Source organism: Lolium perenne, chromosome 4, assembly GCF_019359855.2.
Source record: "Lolium perenne isolate Kyuss_39 chromosome 4, Kyuss_2.0, whole genome shotgun sequence".
Classification (NCBI taxonomy): Eukaryota; Viridiplantae; Streptophyta; class Magnoliopsida; order Poales; family Poaceae; genus Lolium; species Lolium perenne.
Genome location: NC_067247.2, coordinates 24944405 through 24966969, shown reverse-complemented (window position 1 = coordinate 24966969; position 22565 = coordinate 24944405). Strand labels below are relative to the sequence as shown.

Sequence of the window (22565 nt, the reverse complement as noted above, 5' to 3'; positions counted from 1 at the left end):
CGTTGGGGTCGGTGAAGGAGATGTAGCTGGGGTCGGTGAAGAAGGCGCAGCCGGGTCGGTGGAGGTGACGTAGTACCCGAACCTGCTGCCGCGCCTATAGTGGGGGGAGGGATAGACTCTGTCAATCGAGCATCCACCCCTCCCTCCTCCACAAACGAAGACGGCAGTGACGAAACCATAGTGGTGCAATAATAATAGTTCTATTACCCTTACACAATTCTCTAACATTTGTTATCAGATGAGCTAATGGTGACCGGTCTCGAGTTTTCTCATTTATAGTATCGATGAGAACTTTGCAATCTAGCTCAAGCATCACCGGCTTATCACTCCATTGCATGGCCAACAACACACCATCCTCGCACGCTATAGCTTCAGTTTTAGCTTCTTCAGCATAGGTAGAATTTAAAGTTGCAACTTTTAGGGGTTGCATGTATCGTGCTGCTGTTTGTTGTAAAAAAATCAAATATTTAAACCTACTTTTTTCAGAGAAATTGATTGCATAGATCCTATCTAAAGTTAAAGCATACCCAAGTTGCCCCTTGATTAGTTATCCTTCAAAACAACTACCACCGCCTTTATCAAACAAAAAGCAACCATGCGGAAAAATTCAAAGAGAAAAGCTATGAAAACGCAAATACAATAGCTTAAAACCGTAAAACCATATACCTTCTCGGTAAAAATACATTTTGAACATATTGTCATCGAGATGAATGGATTAGCTTCGCCTTAAGTAAGTAAACACTGCTTGTACTTTAGGGCCTACAAGGTGATTATGATTTCATCTGATCCAATGTCGGCGAGCATCGGCATGGGGCAGGTCGTAGCGGAGTTGCTGCTTCCACCGACGCTGGAGGGGCTAGTGCAGGCATGGGCCGCCGGTCCCATGGTACCTGGAAGGGGCCTGCTCAGGCGCAGGCCAATGGCTTGATGATGTACGGGTCCATGGCGATGCAAGCGAGGCCGAGGAGGATCAGTGCATGTGCAGCCCAGCGGTGTGGCTTCCCCGATAGAGTGGCAGGAACCCCGCGCTAGCGACGACAAATGCAGCTGCAGGGCAAGGCCCACCAACTCGGTGACCTTATGTGGCTCTCCTCTTCCTCCAGCACGGGTTGCATGATGGGGGGTTGGTCCTCCATCTTCATGGCCTTGGCCTTCTTTGCCTCTCATGCGAGGAAGCCAAGATAGTCATCGGTGTCGCCCTAGACATTCTTCCCCGGGATGTTCTCACCAGTCACCACTGAACAGCTCCCTCTCGACGGTCGGCGGCTCCTCCTTCTCCATCTTCACGACCTCGGTCGGGGCAATGTCATAGTTGATCTCGTCGTCACCACGGAACCCGGAGCAGCGCTGCAGTTCCCACTCTAGATGATCATACGTGTCTCGTAGCGGGCAGTTGAGGGCGTAGGCTGGGTCCTCCAGTTGATCCAGACGCAGGAGCGCCTAACGGGTCCACCACAAACGTGACTAAGATTTTAAAGTTTGTGTTATTATACAAGACAAGTCATTGTTGCCGTCACGGTTGGTCCTCCTCCAACTCGTCCCCAACTAATGTGTGCGTGTGGAATGTGCCTAATGAGTGATGAAAAATATTTACCAATGCGATGCAGCGTCCAGTAAGAAAACAATGAGAACTACAGCAAACGAAAGCTTCCAGCACTATTTTGAGCAAACTCCTCTCTTTTTGGCAAATTTGTACTCAGAAAAATAGAAGTTTGCAGATAATGATATATTTCTTGCACTTAGGATAGCCTTTTTGGGCTTCAACAAGTTGGTAAGAAAGTCACATATCCACCAGCATTCCCAACACATACATGCTCTTTTTTGTCTGAATTTCGATTCTCGAAATTTTGAAATCTTACCCAGTTGAATCAGGATGGTTCACACTCTCTTACCAAACCTAGCTAGCCAGTCTGCATCCAGGAAAAACCATGTTGGCCGTTGTCTTGCGTGGATATACTCAAAATCGTTTATTTATCTTCTCCCTGTCCAGAATAGTGACCATCATTAACCTCCTTCAGTTACCATTGCTTCTTTCCCTTCCTCTTTTTCTTGTTACTGTTACCGCCACCACCACCACCACCACTACTACTCTTTGCATTATTTCCACTGCCCGGAGATGGAGGGTCACCGGAATTTTCAAACGCACCAGACTGCATAGCATTCTGCAGCCACTCAAAGAACTCCTCATCGATCACTCCATCCATGTTTGCGCCGTTTGGGAACCCTCCACCCCTCGGACCTGAGGTGCTCCCTTTGCCACTACCTTGCTTTGCCAAGCTCGCGTTAACATGGAAGCTCGGCTTGTGGGTGTTCGCTGGGCATCTCATTCCCTGGAGAAGAAAACAAAAATTTGGATATGTCAGTTCAGAAAGTTGTTTACTTCTCCATCTACTCACTAAGTGGGGTGCGAAATTACATCTACACATGGGTGTGTGTATTACTCCAAAGGATACCTTAGATTTCAGATATGATGCAAATTCTCTATATCTTTAACTATACTCACTTAATCAGTCTACTATTTTCCTGTTCATGGCATATTGTTTTTTAACTTCATAAATAATACTCCCTCCGTCCCATAATATAAGATGTTATTACAACCAATATGCTCACATATTGGGTAAAATAACATCTTATATTATGTGACGGAGGGAGTACAAGAAAACTGGAGACAGTCCACCCAGGCCCTAGGCTAAATTTCAAACTAACATTGGCAACTGGTCTCCTTACTGAAATTAAGACAATAGCTAGCACGAAGTCCTTGCTCACAGAGTAATAGTTGTCATGACCTAGCAGTGGATTTCAGTGCTTGAAATAGGTAAACGTTTAGGCATGATGTACAGTAGTCATGAATATATACTGACCAGAGAACATATTTATGAGCAGTCAATCTACAGCACAGAAAGAATTCATAGAAATATCTAAAAATTTGTATCAAAGATCTGAATCACCTGACAGCTGAACCACTCGGTGACATCGAAAATGTTGCTTTCAGCACAGACAAATGCATGAGGCGAATCGGGCTGCATAACAGTACATACCATAACACGTCAGTCAAAACACATTTGTGATGGATAAAGTATTTGTGAGTGTTCACATTATGGGTTTCAATAATCTGGCATTACCTTGTGCAGCATCCCAAACAGAACAGGTTGAAATGACTGTTCAACCCATCCATCGCCATCTTTAGCTTGATGAAACTCTTTGCAATCCTGTGACATAGAAAATAAAATAACTTTTAGAGAACATTCATTAATACCTGAAAAGCAACCACAAGCATATAACAAAAGAAAATACCTGACACCATCTGCCCTGCAACTTGGGTCTTCCTGTATAAATCCACAGATGGAAATCACCGCATTTCTTGCAGGCTATTCTTCTTGATAGACCAGAAGGTCCTTCATCAACACCTTCAGAAGGGCTAAACCCTTGATAGAACGTACCATGTCCTCCTTTCTAGTAAAATTAAAATAAAACAGCAAAGAAATCACACCTATCGGATGATTACATCATATTTGATACTTTGTAAGGAGGATAAATTTATAGTAAACTGTGAAGACTATGAACCTGCATTAATATTTAGATACTATATATATTGTTGTTTTCTATTTTTATCTAAGACCATCTTGACGGAATGGGTTGTTATTTGTTAAACCAAAATAAACATTTCCCAAACACTAAACTAACATAAAGCATTGATGGAAAAATTTCAAGAATATTTTTTTACATTCCTTAATATTCATAGTGAGAACAAATGGCTGCACTGAAAACACATGAAGCTATCATGCATTCATCTATGACATGATTTTATTTTTATTTCCAACAATTCAAACTGTCTACTGTATAAAGTCGCTTTCACATCAAAAAATATAGCAGCAAAACCATAATCCAGCTTTTTTGCATCCAAATAATCAAGGAAACTTGGTGTACAAAACAATTGAGCCAGTCTCACCATTCAAACCATCAGCAACCATGTATATATCAGTGCTTGAGGACAGCTCAATATGATGTTCTTCCAACACATGGTGTGCCCACAAAAATATTTAACTTAACAAAACTGACCAGTAAATTCCATACAAATCCCTTGGTCAAATCAACTTTCACTAACTATAGCTAAAACAATTCCTGAGGCAGGCTTTTAAAATTCAAATAGATTCCTAAAATAATTGAGACCGATTTTTTTTTAATAAAAAGAACACACTGCAATATTGCAAATCCAGTAACCTCAACTCGGGCAAAGCCCGATTCAGATGGTAAGTAGTCAAGTGACTTCTGTCAGTTCAGTTTTACTCCACGCAAACCCTCATATAGTCATATGCACTTCAAAAACATGTCAAACTAACTGAAACTTGACCAGAATTGGGTAATTCTTCAGTCCAGCTAAACTGGGTACCTTTCCTCTAACAGTAGATTAGAAGCAGTTGAAGGCAGTTACAAGAATGACACCTAAAACTACTTCGAAGAAAGAAGATATAAGGGAAGTCAAGTAAAGCGTAAACACGAAACATCATTTGGTAAAGAGTAACTAAGAAACCTTTTGAGAAGCACCCTGAAACCGCCTGAAGTAGTTTAATAGCTCCTCTCTCCTTAACTCATCGTCATATGTCTTCCTTTTCAAAGAATCAAGAAGGACCTGTGTGTTCAGTTGCGACCTCATGAATACATGATCTCTTACAAAGATGCATTTTAATTGGGTACCTGACTATTTCAACAAGGAATAGATACAGACCTCGTATGCGTTTTGAAGCTTTTTAAATGCATCAGCAGCTTTATCATTGCCCATGTTCTTATCAGGATGGACTAACATAGCCTGCAAAATCAATAATCACAATCAAGAAAGAGTGAATGAATATTCGTATGAAAATGCATCATTTGAGGAAATAAAAGCACTCATACAAGTGAAATCAGTTTATATTTATCATCACCTTTTTCTTGTATTCTCTCTTGAGTAATGACACATCTATCACTTCATACGGACGGAATCCAAATGCTGAATAGTGATCAGTACAGTTCAATAGACGTGCCACTTCATCTTCAGAGGTTAACTCTTTCTCAGCCCCGCTTGTCGACGGATCACCTGGGCCGCGATCAGATGATTGGCCATATCCAGACTGTGAGGTGCTATCTTTTGATGATTGTTGAAATCCGCCAAAGAAGTTGCCTGATCTGTCTGAATTTTGCTCAGAATTCCTTGAAGAATCATTAAATTTTTCACTGTCCACATTTTTCTTCAGGAACTGGACTAGAACGTCACTTGAAAAAAAAGACAAGTTCAAGCTCAAAAGTAAACCAAGCCATCCAATGTAGCTTCTTGCACAATACATTGAATATAGGCAGGTCACAAAGAGAGCAAATCGTTCATGCTTCAACAAAAAGGAAGCACCTGTAATTTAAGCGATGTTAGAGAATTTTGTACGCTACGAAATGTCTAATAAGACTGGTATCAGAGGAATAGTAAATAAGTCGTAGAATATGACCTCCAACAATTATTACGGTGCTTGTTATCCAAAAGCTTCCATACAACCACAAAATCACCACCGCAAGCACAGCAACAATCAGGACAGCAAAACCAAGACCAACAAAGGCAGCCACAGAAGCAGCAATCACCTAGATCACGAAGAGAAAACAGCAAGGATGAAAACATCACCAAGACATTAAGCACATCTGCTTTCACTGAAAATTTGAAGTTTTAAGCAAGGGAGTACAGTAAAAAAAACTGGTGATCAGAATCCTGAAACTACGTTGACACTCATGGGAGGGAAGTGCAGCCAATAAATATGGACCAAGTGAAAACTTATGTTGATAACCTAGTCAACTAAAAGGAAGAAAGATGATTGAGACATACCATGAACATGACCGTTTTCGTTATCCCAATCATTGCAAAAATTGACAACATGCTGCACCAAAGCACAGCAAGAAGAGAGTTTGTCCCCAGACGTAGCAAAGAATCGAAGCCCCTTATGTTGCAGTCTAACCAAACAGTCAATAAGAGCAACATCAACTTTCCAGCACTAAACATCCAGGCCCGAACAATAGGATAAACATACTCAGTTTTGCTAAGGACATAGGTACGCCCTTTCTCTGTCATAGCCATGAAAGCAGTGATAGCTGGCCTATTTCTCTCAATCAATACTTTGCTTTCCTCCATCACGTACATCATCGAGGCTCTGAAAAAGGATGCAGCCATGGAAGCAACCTGCCTGGTCTTCTCCTTGACTTGTTCTGTCAAAATACGCAATGGAGTCTGTTCTACTGATGTTTTTTTACCAAAGCCACGCCTTGAGGATTTCTTGCTGTCTCTTCTTAATTTTGTAGTGTTGAAAGGTAGCTCACGTTCTTCTGGATTTTTCGTATCAGTACTGGTATCCACTGGTTGCTGTTTACATGAAGCTATGTCATCAGATTTACCCAAGGAGGAGTCATTGCTTCTGTTATTCTTGTTGTTGGTTCTTGTTTTCTGGCCACTGTTCCCTCCAGAACCATCTGGTTTACCTTGAAGATGTGAACTTGGATCTTCGCTGTGCACTGCATCTCTTTCTGGTGTATTTAGTATGTCACCATTAGTTGTATTTTGTCGGTTAGGTGAAGCGTGATTCGTACCACTTTTACTTTGACTTCCTTTTCGAGCCATGATTTCACTCAAGACGCAGTAGATCCACAGTTTAGTCAATGCGTCACAGCAGCTCACGCGCAAGGAGTTCCATCTTCCCTTGGTCAAAGCCTACCTGCAGATACAGAACAACATATCAGAGATATTGATTTGAAAATAGATTATGCTAACACTCACATACTTCAAAGCAAGTAAAGGGTCAAGAATTCAAGATTATTTATAACTGCTACACGGGATTATGCTGATCATGGATTTACGTTGGCATTCGTAATTAGCAACAGACCATATTGAACAAATCATGGGGCTGGACTAATCATGTGAAAAAAAAAAAACAAGTGAATGTTTTCCTTTGGGGCTTAAACTAATTGGATTCAGAATCATCATGGGATCAGATCCTGGTGAACTAACAACTTCAGCCAGAACTAGACATTATATACAAGCCAACTGTTTCTTATTATTTGGCCCCTGCTCACAGTAACTAATTTTCTTTAGGATTTGTGTAAGCTTCTCTTTAAATTGAGTAGCAAAGAAAACCCAAAAGCAGCTGTGACCAGAAAGGCACATAGCTCAAAAAGATGCTGGCACTTGCACGCTTAGTTATTTGTATAGACTAACATACATCGAGTTTCATAATCCATCCAACCAGGACATCTCAAGTATACAATGAAGATTTCTTGCAAAGGAAATTTAACCCTCTACGGGAGGCAAAAAAGCAACCAGAGAAATATGATCCCAAATACTGAAGTGTAGCACTCATCTTGATAGGCAACGATAAAAATATCATTCTTAAACCAAATTTTGCTTGCTAAGTTGCTTGCCTAATGCCACGGAGCTCGAGCACATCATCCCCAATAACAAGCCCATGATTCTCCGTTTCTAACAAACTCCGAATCGACAAATTCACTAAGCCACAGCAGAAACTTCCAGCAAGACAAGAGAACCAAAACAATCGCTCTGCTTAACACGAAAACAGATCGATCGATCAGCTAAACACTATTCCCAGATAAATTCACTCCCAAACACTGATTCCTCTACAGGGACAGTCGCATTCCAGAAATAAGTTCACGAGTCCAGCAGATAAGTTCCACGGGTCAGAAACAGAGCAGCATCACATCTCTTCCGCTTCTCCTATCAACCTCCACCCCCAAAACCTAGGGTTTATTAAGGGACTGGAGAAATCACGAGACGGACGTACAGGGGAGCGAAGGACCGGCACCTGGAGCCGCAGTTCGGCGGCGGCGGCGGAGCTCCACGGGGAGGGCGGGTACGGGGAGGCCGCACGGCGTCGGGGCTCGACTGATGGGGAGGGCGGCGGCGGAGGGAGCGGGGTGGGCGCCTGGCGGCGTCGGACCTCCGCGGGGAGAGCGTGTTCGGGGCGCCGGAGCTCCGGGCTGCGGGCGGCGTCGGCGGGGGCAGGGGCGGCGCCGGTGAGCGGGGGAATAGAGCGAGAGGCAGCACGGAGAGGGGACCAGCGCGAGATTGGAGGGCGGACAGGGGTAGTCTGGTCTTTTCTCGTCCCGGAGACGGTATGGTGGAGCCGGTTCTACGTGGAACCTTATCTGGCCGTTGATGAGATTCTAGTCCAACTCGGATCAACCACCAGATCAAGGTTTCTCCTTCGTGTAGTGTTGATGGGGCAGCTGTCTATGAGTCATGCTATGCTCTCACTTGTGCAAGTGTATACGCTTTCCTCGCTCCGTCTCTAAAACAAGCTGCTCGAAAAGTCATATTGGATCATGAGCATCAGTGCTCTCACCGTATTAAAAAAATCGAAAATTATATTTATATGTTTTAAAAAATTATGTAAAAAGTTTCTTAAATTACCTAATGATGTACCCCACTAACCTACAAAATCTCAATTTCAAATGTTTTGTTTTTTTACCTATACAAAAATGACAAAATCTGTTTTCTTTTTGTAGATTTGAATCACTATACTCAGATCTATGCATTTGTTATTTTTGTGCAGCCTAAAATACACATTATTTTCAGTTGAAAATTTACACGATTATGGGATACAATACCGGCTACATCATGATTTATTTTCAGATTTTTGTGAAGCTTAGAAATATGATTTTTAAATTTTTTTTGAAGTGAGATCAGTTGTGCTCATGTGCACCAAATCTCTGTCCCTCAATTTTATAGATATATTTTAGTTATAGATACATCCATCGTAGAAAAAATTGAGTAACTATTTTTTGGACGGAGGAAATGCAACAAACTATGTTCTTGAAAAACATGAAAACCAAATCATCTTGGATGTGGTGGCCTGCAAGAATAACAAGCTCGTTGAATTCCACTCGAACCAATCGACATAAAGATGAAACTATCCATTCGGCAATAAAAGAACAACTAATGGTTTGGGTGCCCAAAAAAATGAAACATATTGTAGTATCATGTAACTCCAAAGCTATTTAACTCACGGTGGTATGTTTTCATGCCATGCTTCGGTGAAATGAAACCTTGAATTTGTTTCAAACTACAAGAGTGTGGCTCCATCAATGGAAAATACTGCTTTCGTGGCAACGGGGAATTGTTTCGATCATTTGAGTCCAATGCTTCCACGAGCAACTAAATGATTTCCTCACTTATTAGAAAAAGTATCTCCATTGACCATTGTAATGATTACATTTGTTTCTCATGGAAAAGAAATCATTCCTACAGAAAACAGTGTGCACCCCTCTTGGTTTATGGGGAATTTGCTTCATACTTCACCTTATGCTCCCCCTTGCCACGCGTTCACAATAGGCTTGTTTCTTTTTCTTTTTTTTGAGAAACACAGTACAAACGCAGACGCTCGCATACACGCGCATGCACTCATCCCTATGAACGCACACACGCACACCCTACCCCTATGAGCACCTCCGGAAGACTGAGCCGGCGGATTGGATCTTGAAATTGACGAAGTCACCACAGGCGCCTCGCTGTCGACGGGAACGTCGCCTCCCACTGAATGAATATTCCGCCTTTTATGAGACACACAGATATCAAACCTGGGGTTTGAACTCTGGTGGGCTGGGGATACAACCATCCTCCTAACCACCCAACCTCAGGTTGGTTCTCACAATAGGCTTGTTTCTGAGTTTAGTCAAAGTTAAATTTGGTTGAATTCACGTAAAGGATAAAATATCAACATCTACGTATAATGCAAAATATATAGTACTAACTCCGTCCAAATATATGTGACTCAACGTTGTCGTATCTAGACGCTTTTTTAGTGTGTAAATACATTTGTATCTACAAAAAGTTTGAGTCGCTTATTTTTTGACAGAGGCAGTATTAGAATCCTCATAAACTATATTTTCATATTACATATGGTTGTTGATATTTTTCCGGAAGCAAATTTGGTGCACATGAGCACCAGTGCTCTCAGTTTTTAAAATATTTAAAAAATTGTATTTCTGCGTTTCAAAAAATTATCACATTTATTCCATGAATACATACATATGTTCTGAATATTTATGCAAAGTTTCGGTAGAAATTGCATTGTATTTTGAGCTACAGGGAAAAAACAAATTTGTGGCTACGTATAGATGTATATATTTGTCAGAAATTTGTCTTTTTTGTATAGCTTAAAATATAACATATTTTTCTCTAAAATTTCTACCGTACCTTCAAAATGTTTATTTATGTGTGGATATTTAATTTATGATTTTTAAAAATCAGGAGCACTGGTGTTCATGTGTCAAATACACTTTTCGTATTTTTCCTATACTTTTTTGTCAAATTTGATAAAGTTTGGTTTTAACCAAAGTTAGAACGGAAATTAAATAAAAACTGAGGGATTAACTAATTAAATACCGACGCCACACGGACACGGTGGTGCATGACGTAATCCCAGGTCCGCCGGCCACCGGCCACCGGCCAGCACTACTTACGTTTACGTCAACACGGCCCGAATGCCCGATGCATGCACCAGTCGTTGTGGTTGCCGACCAAGAGCACGCAGAGGGAGAACCATAGTACCATACGCTACAGCTAGTGGCAGTGCTCGACGACGTATGCATGCCACAGCCTCATCAAGCAAATTAAGACGTACGCCGATCGACGATCTCGACCAGCGCGGGCCATCCGGCCATGTCAGACACATGGTTTTAGACGATCGAATGTTAACACGATAAGTAAAATTTTGGTAGAGTAGGACATTTTTTTGGCAAAAACCGAAGCTGAAGATGGCGGAGACAAGGACGACGAAGGTGATGTCTGATGTGGAGGAGCAGACGAGGAGTTGGACCAAGAAGGAGCGGCTGCGCATGGTGGTCGAGGGCAAGAGGATGGTGGAGAAGCTAATTGCCATGGAGAAGGTGCGCCGCGTCCTCGCAATCAACCCCAAGCCACTCATCATCCACGAGGACGAGGACGACCCGCTGAGCATCGCCTCCATGAAGCATTGCGAGTTCGGCGTCGACAAGATCCGCGAGTTCCAGGACAACATCCGCCGTGACCTCGACACCAAGGGCTACGTTCTGGGCTGGGCCACCGACGAGGAGGACGAGTAACTAAGAGTGGGGTTATTTTTTAAGCTGAGCTACTAGGAGTAAGATCGATGGAGCGAATTAATCTGGGTTCCAAATTTTATCTATTGCTTGTGGGCTTGTGCCGTATGATCAACTTGAGTTGTACTACTACTATGACTTAAGTTATTCAATCATGTTCTGCAATTGTCCAGCACCAAATCGGCCGTGCTCTTTTCTGAACGGAACTCATCCCTAAGTTGATGCGCAAGTGCGCAACTGTAGGACCTGAACGTAATTCATCAGGCTAGTACCAAGTCCTAAGATTTCAGTGTGCTACAGATTATCTAAAGCAGAATCCATCAAAGCATGATGGCATCATCATCATCATCTAAAGCAGAATTCATCAAAGCATGATGGCATAAAAGCATCATCTAAAGCAGAAATCATCAAGGCGCAAACAGTGTCATAAATATATATAATTCCTGCATTTCTGTTACTACGATTCTCAATTCTCAGTCGTTCCGACAATTTTCTCAAGTCAACTTCAAGTTCAACATAACACAAATAGTTTACCAAAGCAAATAACACGGATACCACATGACCTCGTTGTCCCGACGCCTAGTCTAGGTACGATAAGAGATAGTCGCTAGCATGACAGACAGCACAGCACAAGAAGCTGGTAGGCCAGATTCTACAGCACTAGGAAGGGGCACTGGTTCCTCGCGTGCTCGGGGACCAGCTTCGTCGCGACCTCCATTGGAAGCCCCTTCAGCTCTGCCAAACACAAAGGATGAAACGGTAAGAAACTTAGTGATTGATCAATGATGTCGGTGACTATGTAACACGACTAACAGATGCATGCACTGACCGTGAGCCTTGAAGTTGAAGAGCGGAGGCAGGAAACGGCCGTTGGGGAGGCGAGTGTTTGGGTCACGGAGCTCATCGAAGAACGGATGCATCAGAGCATCCAGCTGCATGAAAATCAGAATATAGCATTAGATAAATTTTCAGACATGCAAAATGCATGAAAGTGTGTAGTATGCAGGCGCTCACAGCTGAGGACCGTAGGTGTGGTGAGTACTGAAGAAGCCTGGAGACCAGATCCACTGCTTCAGGTGGTATTCTCTTGCTGAACACCTAGAGTTAAGTGGAAATTGTCAAAATTTCAGCATATAGTAATTACCTAGGAAGCACCAAAGTTCCATCTGTACAGACATACCTTATGCCAAGGATGAGCTTTGATTTGGGGAAACTTGAATTCCGTGTAGTTCGGGTTCATACATTTAATTTCTTCCCTTGTAGGTGTGCCCAGAACCTGCGACAACGATCACAAACTTGTGCATGAATGACCTATAACGGTATGAATTGATAGCAAGATCAAGCAGTAGAATCACCTTGATAATTTCAACGAGCTGATCAACTGCGCTTTCACCAGGAAAGAGAGGCTGTAAATCAGACCAGTTATAGATGTGAGCTTCACAATTTCTACTTAAACAAGATTATCTATTCACAGTGGCTTTTTCAATAGAAAGATAACAATCAGGAATCCTGATTTTTTAAGTTCACCTGTCCTGATAGAAGTTCAGCTAGAACACATCCAGCAGACCAGATGTCAATTGCTGTTGTGTACTCAGTGGCACCAAAAATAAGCTCAGGTGCCCTATAGTACCTAGAGCAGATGTATGATATGTTTGGTTCGCCTTTCACCTATAGAGGAGTGTAAAATAGCATTTACTAACCTCAAATACAACAATAACGAGAAGACTCGAATACAACAAGTATCAAGAAGGGTCAAGATAAATACCAGAACTTTTGCACTCCCAAAATCACAGATCTTTAGCTGATGAGTGTGTGGGTTAACCTAGTAAAAAGAAGCAAAGTTTTGAAATATAGTGGGAGGCATGGTAATCTGATGAACTACATTGAAAATAATGCCTAGATACATCCAGGTTCCTGAGACGGGTATTATATTGTGGATTGTGTATAGATGGAGTTAACTACAAGCACCAGACAAACATCTAGGGCCAGATATAGTTTAAGAGTCACGTGCTTAATAAAATATTGAAATTACAAAGGAAAAAGTTGTTGTGTTTTGGACCTGATCCTGAACTTTCAAAAGAAATGAACCACAAACAACACCAGAAATGAAATCACAGTAGGTATTGTTAAGAGCAGTGTGTGGTTAGTCAACACAGGACAGCACTGACGTTCCAGATATTGATCTTTGGTATTTGGTAATGAAAGAGGATGTTCAAGCAATCTTTTGCAGAAAATGAAATAACTTGTAACCTATGGAACCAATCAAAAGAAGCTCAAAGAAAGAATATGATGTCTTCAATTTACCAGAAGATTTTGTGGCTTTATGTCCCTGTGACACACACCAACAGTCCGATGGATATAGGCCAGCGCCCTACAAATCTGCCAAGGTAAATAAATAAGAAAACCATCGAAATAAAAATGGGTTAGTGAACCAATATTTACATAAGGGTATCATATATGTTCATACGAAAGTACAGCCAGGTCCACTTGAACTATGTATGAAGTTTGACATATTAAAAGCACAATTCAGAAAGTGCAAAAATATGAACTACACAGTCAGAATAGATCAACAATATGCGACAGTATCACACTATTTTTGTGAAGTTCACCAAGTAAACCAAAAATACAAAGTAGGACCCATAATTTGATACTCTAAACTGTATAAAAATCAAATTAGTGCTTAAGTTATTTGCTTGCGAACACTACGTGCTCACTCGAGTTGCATCAGTAAGGCAAGTACCACGAACCAAGCTAAAGAAAACCTAGCACTGAAGTTAATGGTTACCTGATAAGTATGTAGCTTCACATAGATGAGTGGCATGCGTTGGTTCATCTTGTTGTAGTGTCTGATGACGCGGTGGACTGTCTCAGGAACATACTCAAGCACCAGATTCAGATAGAGTTCATCCTTTTCAGTGGTTGAGAAGAAGCAATGTTTCAAAGAAACAACATTTGGATGGTCAAGCAGACGCATCATTTGCATCTCACGGTTCTTGTATCTCCTATCCTGAAGGACCTTCTTGATAGCTACTGTCTCACTTGTCTCCAAACATTTTGCCTGCCAAGCCAGAAGTAAAATCATGCACTTATGATTAAGTTTTGTGCTTTGCGGGAAAGTAAAAGAAGGAGCAGTTTTAACTGCCCTCAATAGATTCTTATTTGCAAACATACCTGGAACACAGTACCAAATGACCCTTGCCCAATAACTCGCTCGGCCATGTAACTTATGGTCTGCCATTCACAACAATTGAATGCTAGTGTCAGAAGCTGTATACACCTAAGTCAAGTAAACAATAAACAAAGAAAATTAAGCCCCATCTACCTGCTTCCTTTGGCCATCTTTGCCTCCAATAGTTGTAACTATGATATGACCAGTTTCTGTTCCATTCCCATTAATGACTGTTGCCTCTACTTCCTGCAACAAATGAACAAGTTAGATAAGGTGTAAATTTCCAGCAAATCCGGTCTAACAATGTAAACAGAAAGACCATAAAATATAAATCATACCTTCTCATCTCTTATTTTCATATTACTCATTTGAGCTGGCAGTTTATCCACTGCGAGAGTACTGACACCGGCATCTCTCTGCCCAGATGCCGGTGCTACACCAAGGGAGGCCATTGGTAGCTGACTTGGAATCACAACACTGAAACCAAAAGAAGCAAAAGCAAGGAACTTGAGTTGCTATTACAAGTATGTCGGTGGAAAGAATAAACATCAGAGGCGTGTATATCTGACATGAACAGTAATAGCCCTAAAACCTCCAGGAGAACAGACTAACTAGAAGCAGAAGAGAAGCAAGGTTTTCTTATTGTGAAACATAAACACTTGAGTGAATGGTTGCATAATGATTCACGGATACTTAGAAGGTAATTCCTGAACCAAGAAAACCACATACAGAATGGATAAACGCAGAGGCAGGTACTACTGAATATAAATAATTAAGAAGAGAGTAGCGTATTGGTATGGCAGGGTTATAACATGAATCAACCCAAGCAGAAATTACACTTTTCACCTGAAATTGTGCAGGTGCAAAAAAAAGTTATGTTGGGCTAAATAGTGGACAACAACAGCTACAATCCTGGATAACAACTATACGAACAAAGTTACTTGATACAAAGGAGAAAAGGAATCCATGTTTCTAGAGAAAAGAATCTGAATGAACACTAACTGTTGAGAAGAAAAAAAATTGATCAACTATTAGAACCAGTTCCCATATTACACAGCCAAAGAACATTGGTTAGTAGGATTCTACCCTTCTCAGGTAAAGAAGAAATGACTATTTGGGTGCTCCCATCAATCATGTCTTTTGCTGTCACATGCTTGATCCACCTCCACGCAAGAAATAGAGTACTGGTAAATAACTATAAATTCCCCATAATCCCATTTCGAGGACATCAATTTCCTTTTAGTAAGAGAACAGCAGCTGATGCATTTGCTTCGTATGCTTTTTTTTCAAATCAAGAAATTCCACCGAGTAATACCTCATCAATAGAAAAGAACCATAACCTAGGGTAACTCATTAGGTTATTATTAACTGTATGTATGTACTAACTCACTACTTTCAGCAGTAGCTCCCACAGGCGTTTCTGTATGTAGAACTGGGGAAAATCCAATCTCAGAATTGGTAGCCGCGAGCTATATGCATTTGCAACAGTTGAAACTGTAAAATTGAATGCTTGCAATTCCATGGCTCTGGAAGAGAACACGGACAAGACAGCAGAGAAATCAGAGCCCTGAGCACTGAAGAACACGCCCCTCACTAACCACACCGCCGCCCAGCAACCCAATGCTGCTCCGACGAAGCGATCGCGCCTTCCCCCCCACGAAAAACCCGCCGAACCTACGCGAAATTCCAGCGCTCGGGAGCGATCCCCCCATGGATCTGGCCGCTCGCCGGTTCCATCCAGGCTTGGTTCGGAGAGCGTACCGGGTTGCTGCGGCGGCGGCGCCCGGGTCGACGGGACCATAGGGCTGCGGCAGCGGGCGGATCGGAGAGGGGCCGAGGAGGACGAATCGGCTGCTCTCCACTGACGTCCACTCCACTCCACTCCACTGCAGTCGCGTCGCGTGGTGCGGTGTGCTGGTCGGCGTGGGCCGGTGGGGAGATAGGAGAAAACAACAATTCCGCCGCGCTCTTTTCCGTTTTTCTTTTTCTTATTATTATTATACAGGCAGAAGTAAAAGAGTTATGAAAAAACATAGCCTTCCCAAACAACAACAAAAAGATGCATATAAAATATGCTATATTTGTGTATAAACTTTTCTTTGGGAAAACATTGAAACTAGGCAGTGTACAATTGGTATAGATGGAATAGAACTTGTCATGTTTATAAGAAAAGACGGACGAAAAAGGATACCCAACATCTCTTTTAAGGAAAACCGGGCTGAAAAGCCGCAGCCACAACGAATCAAGGTTTGCCATGCTACGCAGGATGGCAGTCAGCCACATAGTGTTGGGCCTTCTTGCCAGCCTACGCCGATCCATCATTAGTGTTATATCACGTTGTTGTTGTTCGGACATGGATAGGCCAGTCATCAAGCGCCAGATCTATGACGGACATCTCACAACCTCCACCCATGGCCATCCTAGGACACGCCGACAACATCAGCTGTCGTCAAGCGCTAATCCATAGGTAGGGACTACGGATCTCGCCGAGGGCCATATCCACGGGGAGGCACACCAGAACCCGATGAACGCCCGATCCATGGGCGGAGGCACCAGATCCCGCCGAGATCCAAATCCACGGGTGGGGGTACTAGATCTCGCCAAGGGCCAATCCACTGGTGGGACCACTAGAACCTGCCAAGAGCAAGACTAACGGGGGCCACAAGATCCTACCAAGATGCAGACCTGCGGGCATAGGACCAGATCCTGCCAAGGGATAGATCCACGTAGAGGGACACTAGATCTTGCCAAGGGCTAAGTCAAGGGCAGGGTTCTAGATCCTGCCAAGGGCCAAATCCGCGGACACGCGCACCAGATCCTCCCAAGGACCAGATCCACGGCCACGGCCACTTGATCCCGCCAAGGGCTAGATCCACACGTAGGGGAACTAGATCAGCTCGGGCCAACCATGCGATGACTACGATAGCAACAAGGCGCACAACCCCTCCCACGCACACAAGCAGCTCGTCGACTACCAACACATGCAAAACATTGACATAAAGTTCAAGCGAAGATTGATTTGAGCACGTACCTAGTTGTTTCCATGGCGGTGATGCTATAGTAGACCAGGCAGTAGGGTTGCAAATATGAGAGGTCAAGAAGGATGGATCGACTACTCGGACTTATCTCCACTGCACTCCACTCCTGTGTAGATGCTACAGGTGGGGGAGGTGGGGAAGGGTCACGTCACGACGCTCTTTTATGTTTCCTTTTTCTTATCTTTTCTTAAAGAGAAATAAAATAGTTCCAAAAATAGCCTAACCTTATCTATCTACCCGCCTTGCTTGCATGAGAAAAAAAGAGTTATATTTAGATTAAAATTTTATTTAGGAGAACATCGAAACGAAAGAGCGCCCGGTTCATATAGAAAGAATGCAGTTGGTCCGGTTTATGAGGAAAATGAGGCAAAAACCAAACAGTCGGTTTACGAGAAAACGGGTTGAAATGTGACACGGACAATGAAGCACCACTTGACATGAAGTTTGTGAATGAAAAGATCGGTACCCGAGGATTCGGTTAGCCAAGGAAAGTAAAAGACAAAGATGGATGTAAAGCATATGATATGATTGAAAGATCCATAAATAATGTTTATACTGGTTACTAAGGGGCAAGACTATTAAGTGATCATATAAAAGAAAAAAAGAAAAGTGTTTGATGAATACCAAACTTCACGCTCTTCTTGTCATTTAGAAATTCATTTTCTTGTAACTAGATGCTCTATGAGAGTTTATCTTCGGTGCAAAGGCGTAGTAAAGAAGAACAAGCTGGTAAAAGGCCAAGCATAGAAGTGATCTAAATTTATAGACACATGTGAAACATTGTTCGGTTATCCAACATGCAATGGTTGATCGTGTTCAAACGGTAAGAGGTAATTGCTAGAGTTTCTATTATGAAGTTCATGTTTGTATGATTGTTGGTTCAGAAATCTTTCTTTACAATTGAATATGCATAAGTTGATGATACAATGCTCGTATTTCTTTTATCAACCACAAGCTCATTGATTTGCTCGAGAACAAGCAAAGGTTTTGATCTTGGGTGAGTTGATTCGTGCATTTTGCATCATCATTATTGCTACATATAGGATTAGTTTCTATTGTTATTTGCATTCATACACCGTTATTTATGCATTTTTAGATGATTTTTGGGACTTTCCTACAAAGTCCCCTTCATTGGTATTTAATTCCTAGGAGTCAGAAAACCTATTTTTCATATTTTATTTGTTTCGGGATTTTCTTGATCGCTAAAAATCGAGGAAAAAATAACTGATCAGTTTTTCACCCGAAAAAAGGCCGCGAGTGAAAGAACCACGCGAGAGGGGCCACGAGGTGCGAACGAGCATAGGTGGCGCACCCTACCTGTTTGAGCGTGCCACCCTACCTCGTTCGCTCCTCGAGCGTCGCCTCGGGGCCCCCTTTATACCCGAAGCTCTGTTTCGCCCAAAAATCTAAGCCATAGTTTTCTCGAGATTTATTGAGGCGGTGGAGGAGGCGAAAGTCCTCTCCTACTCCGGGAGAGGGCAGATCTTGCTGCAACGATGCCTCTGGTGAAGCGGACATAAACGCCATCGACACCCCCACTCCTCCTTGGCTTGGGAGGAGGCATCTCCATCAACATCTCCATTAGCACCACCATCACCACCATCTCCATCTACGAGATTTACGTCACCCCCTCATAGTTTGTGTTGAATTGAACCCTGAATATTGTTTTTAGTGCTATTGCATGTTCGTGATTGGTACTTTGTCATTATTTGGTGGGGAGATTATATATTCAAATTGTGTTGTAACCATTATGCCTCTGGTCCATATCATGTTTGACACTTGTGAGTAGTTCCCTACGTTCCTGAGGGCATAGGATGATCTGGCTATGATTCTATATGATGTGCAATGAGTATTTGGTCAAGTTTTCTATCTTTTATGTTGTTTTATGATGGTTTTATGCGAACGTTGACTGCATATTACTTCACCTATAAGGGCTCATAGGGCTGCACTTTGATGTAATGCATTAGTGTTTGAGGGGTTGAAATGACAGAAACCGTCTTCCAACACTATGGGTTGCATTAGAGGGGTTTATGTCGGGGACCCGAAATCTTATGGCTATGATGGGACATTTATGTCTTAATGATTCCTATACTTGCTCATGAAAATGGCTCTAGGACTCATCATAAGGGGTGTATTTGCACATATCTATGGCTGCAACTAACTAAGGCTCCGCACCTAATTAAATAAAGTTTGATAAGATATTTACCATGTTGTTTAGAACTCAGATGCTAGTGAATCCATACCGCCCTCGGGAACTTTAGTCTCATATAATCACACACACACTTGAGCTTGTCCTCTTGCTGCATAGAGGATCGGGCTTTTATCTCATCGAGAGAATTTACTTATTTTCTATTTACTTTATGCACTTTATGTTTATCGCAAACTATATATCCAAAAACACAAAAATCGTTACTTTACTATTACTGCTTTCTTGTCGTTTCTGCTAATCAATACCTTCAGATCCTCATGGGTTCGGCAACCTTTCTTATTGAAAATTACTACAATTGATCTCCTGCACTTGGGAGCCATCACAACACAAGTTAATTCTAGCGTAGTGAAATAAGAAAAATCACAAGATCATCTCCATGCGAGAAACTATCCTAGCTAGACCCTAGTACTTGTGATTAGATTATAACCTTTGCAGGTAACCACTTCTTATTCGTAATTCTTGATGAGCTGCTGAAGAACCTCCCTGCTTGTCTTTCTCCAACGGCTCTTGATCTTGCTCTCACTCTCTCTCATAGATCTCTCTCTAGTTTATATGTGTGTGTTTCTAGTCTAAACTGAAGTGTGAGTTGTAAGCTCTAGGGGTGGCCGAGCTCACATAGTTATAGTTATCTAAGGGATTGTGGTAATGACATCTTCTACATGCAGTTAGTTGACTCACCCTACTCTACCGCCTCTGGTTTTATTTATATGTCACATGGGATGTATTCGGTGGCTAGTCGACTATAATTTTGAATTCTAGTGGGTTTGCCTTTTTTGGTATGTTGGTTCTTAAATTGGTTTGTTGTCCTCTAGCTAGTTTGGACAGTGCCAATAAGGTTTTAATTACTTGTTTTTATTCTATCAATTCCTAGAATTATTCCTAGAGTTGTTAGTTTTTATTTGATGCATTCAATAATTGTTGTAGCAAGCAATGCTTATAGTTTGGTAGGTTTAGTTTTTAGAAATTCTTGATTTGATATTTATACTCTATTTGCTATTTTATTTTCCATGGATCATAATAATAGTGAGGTACTACATATCGTTTCTATTGGACAAGATTTAATGCATTTGATACTTTGGAAATATTTCTATTGTATTGTTAGGATTTCCACTTCCTGAGTTTACTGTTCATTTCCTTAAGCTGTTGCTACTTGCCATTGGTTACTGGTTGCTTGCATATGCTTGGATATTTCTAGGGTTTCACTGCTATCTGTTAGGTTCCTATTCTTTGGCTTGACCTACCATTGGTCTCTGCCAAAACTATGGTTGGCTATACTGCTTTATTTGATCTCTATTCTGGTCTTTTAATTCTAAGGTTTCCTTCTTTCTTCCTATAACTTTATTTTGGTTTTAAATTCATATGTAAAATGACTTTGAAAAATATTCTAGTATGATTGGAAATAAAATTATATCCCATATCAACTGACTTCATATTTTTATGAATTTTATTCAATTTTATGATTACTTTAAATTTGAATTTAGGTATGAATTATTCAAACATCTATTTTGAATTCAAATCCATTTGTAGTGCTAAATGTATTTGGTGTGTTGACAATCATTTTAGTGAATTACCTCCTTTGAAACAAGAAAGGTCATAATAAAATTTTGAATTCAATTGCTAGGGTTGACTTAGTCAATTTCAACTATAGAATTCAAATTTGAATCTCCCTGTATCTTAATTTGAAAATTTGAAAATTACCCATATTTTCTTGATGCATGAGATGCAAGTGCAAAATTCACAATTCTACCCTTTCCCTTATCCTATTATGGGTTGTTACAATTATCGAACCTGTTGGGTCACACTCTTAAGGTGGTAGAATCTGTTGTGAGAGTTCCATTTATGTTATGTGGTTGAGAGAAGCTGTTCGGAGTAGTTCTAGTGGATTTCGAAAGTGTTCGAGAAATTTTTGAATAAGAGAGAAACTACCGGAAACACTTCGAGGTTGTCAAAAGTGATTGGTAGCATTGTAAGTGTTTTGGGGTCAATATATATGTGAAATTATTGTTGGAATCATTTTAATGATATTCTGTATAGGGCAAACCTAATTCCGGTGAAGTCCAGAGTTTTAGGAGGACTTCAAAATAAGAGAGGGAAATGTTCTAAAGGAATAGAAGTGGCCGGTTGGGCTGCCTGGACCCTCAAATGGTCGGGCAGGCCAGCCCAACTTGGCGAGCCGACCATGACCCTGGCGGCCCAAGGCGCCCCTTTCGGAAGGAGGGCCCTTGGGTTTGGGTGGGCTAGCTCAACCTTGGCTAAACCGACCTAGAGGAGGCGGTGGCCAACCCAGGTGAAAGGACATGGATGTCACCTAGAGGGGGGATAAATAGGCGGTTTAGAACTTTTACAAGATGGGCTTTAAAAAATATGAAATAAAATAAGTGTTTACTTTGCCAAGCACAAAGACTATATAAACTAGGATTCACCTATGTGCCCAACAACTTGTGCTAAGCAGGGCAAGCAACTATGTGATAGCAAGATATATAACTTCAAGCACGAAGTCTGGTGTGGGCATCCCTATCGGCTACTCACCGTTACCATACCTGGTGTGGTCCAACCAGAGACCCACGAAGCCCAATAAGGGCCGACGGTTACTAAAGGGGCCAAAGTCCAGGAACCTGACGTGTGACGCAAGAACTAGCCCATACAAGGGAACCCTAACATGTAACTGTAGGATAACGTTGCATAGAAAACAAAAAATTTCCTATCGCGAACACGCAATCCAAGCCAAGATGCAATCTAGAAGACGGTTGCAACGAGGGGGTATCGAGTCTCACCCTTGAAGAGATTCCAAAGCCTACAAGATGAGGCTCTTGTTGCTGCGGTATACGTTCACTTGCCGCTTGCAAAAGCGCGTAGAAGATCTTGATCACGATCGGTTCCGGCGCCACGAACGGGCAGCACCTCCGTACTCGGTCACACGTTCGGTTGTTGATGAAGACGACGTCCACCTCCCGTTCCAGAGGGCAGCGGAAGTAGTAGCTCCTCTTGAATCCGACAGCACGACGGCGTGGTGTCGGTGGCGGTGGAGAACTCCGGCGGAGCTTCGCTA

At 42.0% G+C, this 22565-nt stretch overlaps 2 protein-coding genes across 3 annotated transcripts; both read right to left on the bottom strand.

Moving 5' to 3' along the window:
• Window positions 1-1705: 1705 nt before the first annotated feature.
• Window positions 1706-8071, bottom strand: LOC127291947 (uncharacterized). Of its 2 annotated transcripts, none has more exons than XM_051321277.2 (10): window positions 7803-8071; window positions 5843-6722; window positions 5475-5604; window positions 4923-5380; window positions 4727-4807; window positions 4532-4630; window positions 3295-3453; window positions 3123-3209; window positions 2949-3020; window positions 1706-2330 (listed from the first exon to the last, which is right to left on the bottom strand). In XM_051321277.2, the coding sequence occupies exons 2-10, from the start codon at window positions 6626-6628 to the stop codon at window positions 2019-2021; spliced, it is 2184 nt and encodes a 727-aa protein (XP_051177237.1). In that variant the 5' UTR covers window positions 6629-6722; window positions 7803-8071; the 3' UTR covers window positions 1706-2018. The 2 variants fall into 2 exon arrangements, with proteins under 2 accessions (XP_051177237.1, XP_051177236.1); XM_051321276.2 differs by having other exon boundaries at window positions 7824-8071.
• Window positions 8072-11504: 3433 nt separating this feature from the next.
• Window positions 11505-16203, bottom strand: LOC127291946 (shaggy-related protein kinase alpha). The gene is made up of 13 exons (XM_051321275.2): window positions 16031-16203; window positions 14608-14746; window positions 14423-14515; window positions 14272-14331; window positions 13886-14158; window positions 13405-13479; window positions 12866-12922; window positions 12628-12768; window positions 12456-12506; window positions 12281-12376; window positions 12115-12198; window positions 11930-12032; window positions 11505-11835 (listed from the first exon to the last, which is right to left on the bottom strand). The coding sequence occupies exons 2-13, from the start codon at window positions 14719-14721 to the stop codon at window positions 11753-11755; spliced, it is 1230 nt and encodes a 409-aa protein (XP_051177235.1). The 5' UTR covers window positions 14722-14746; window positions 16031-16203; the 3' UTR covers window positions 11505-11752.
• Window positions 16204-22565: the final 6362 nt, after the last annotated feature.

Excerpts from the sequence above, each read along its gene's own strand:
- LOC127291947 (XM_051321277.2), bottom strand. The coding sequence starts at position 6,628 with ATGGCTCGAAAAGGAAGTCAAAGTAAAAGTGGTACGAATCACGCTTCA. Across the intron at positions 3,210-3,294 it reads TGCAGGGCAGATGGTGTCAG|GATTGCAAAGAGTTTCATCA; the intron begins GTATTTTCTTTT and ends TCTATGTCACAG. Across the intron at positions 3,021-3,122 it reads TGTTTGGGATGCTGCACAAG|CCCGATTCGCCTCATGCATT; the intron begins GTAATGCCAGAT and ends ACTGTTATGCAG.
- LOC127291946 (XM_051321275.2), bottom strand. The coding sequence starts at position 14,721 with ATGGCCTCCCTTGGTGTAGCACCGGCATCTGGGCAGAGAGATGCCGGT. Across the intron at positions 12,377-12,455 it reads AGCTCGTTGAAATTATCAAG|GTTCTGGGCACACCTACAAG; the intron begins GTGATTCTACTG and ends TCGTTGTCGCAG. Across the intron at positions 12,033-12,114 it reads CACACCTACGGTCCTCAGCT|CTGGATGCTCTGATGCATCC; the intron begins GTGAGCGCCTGC and ends ATTTTCATGCAG.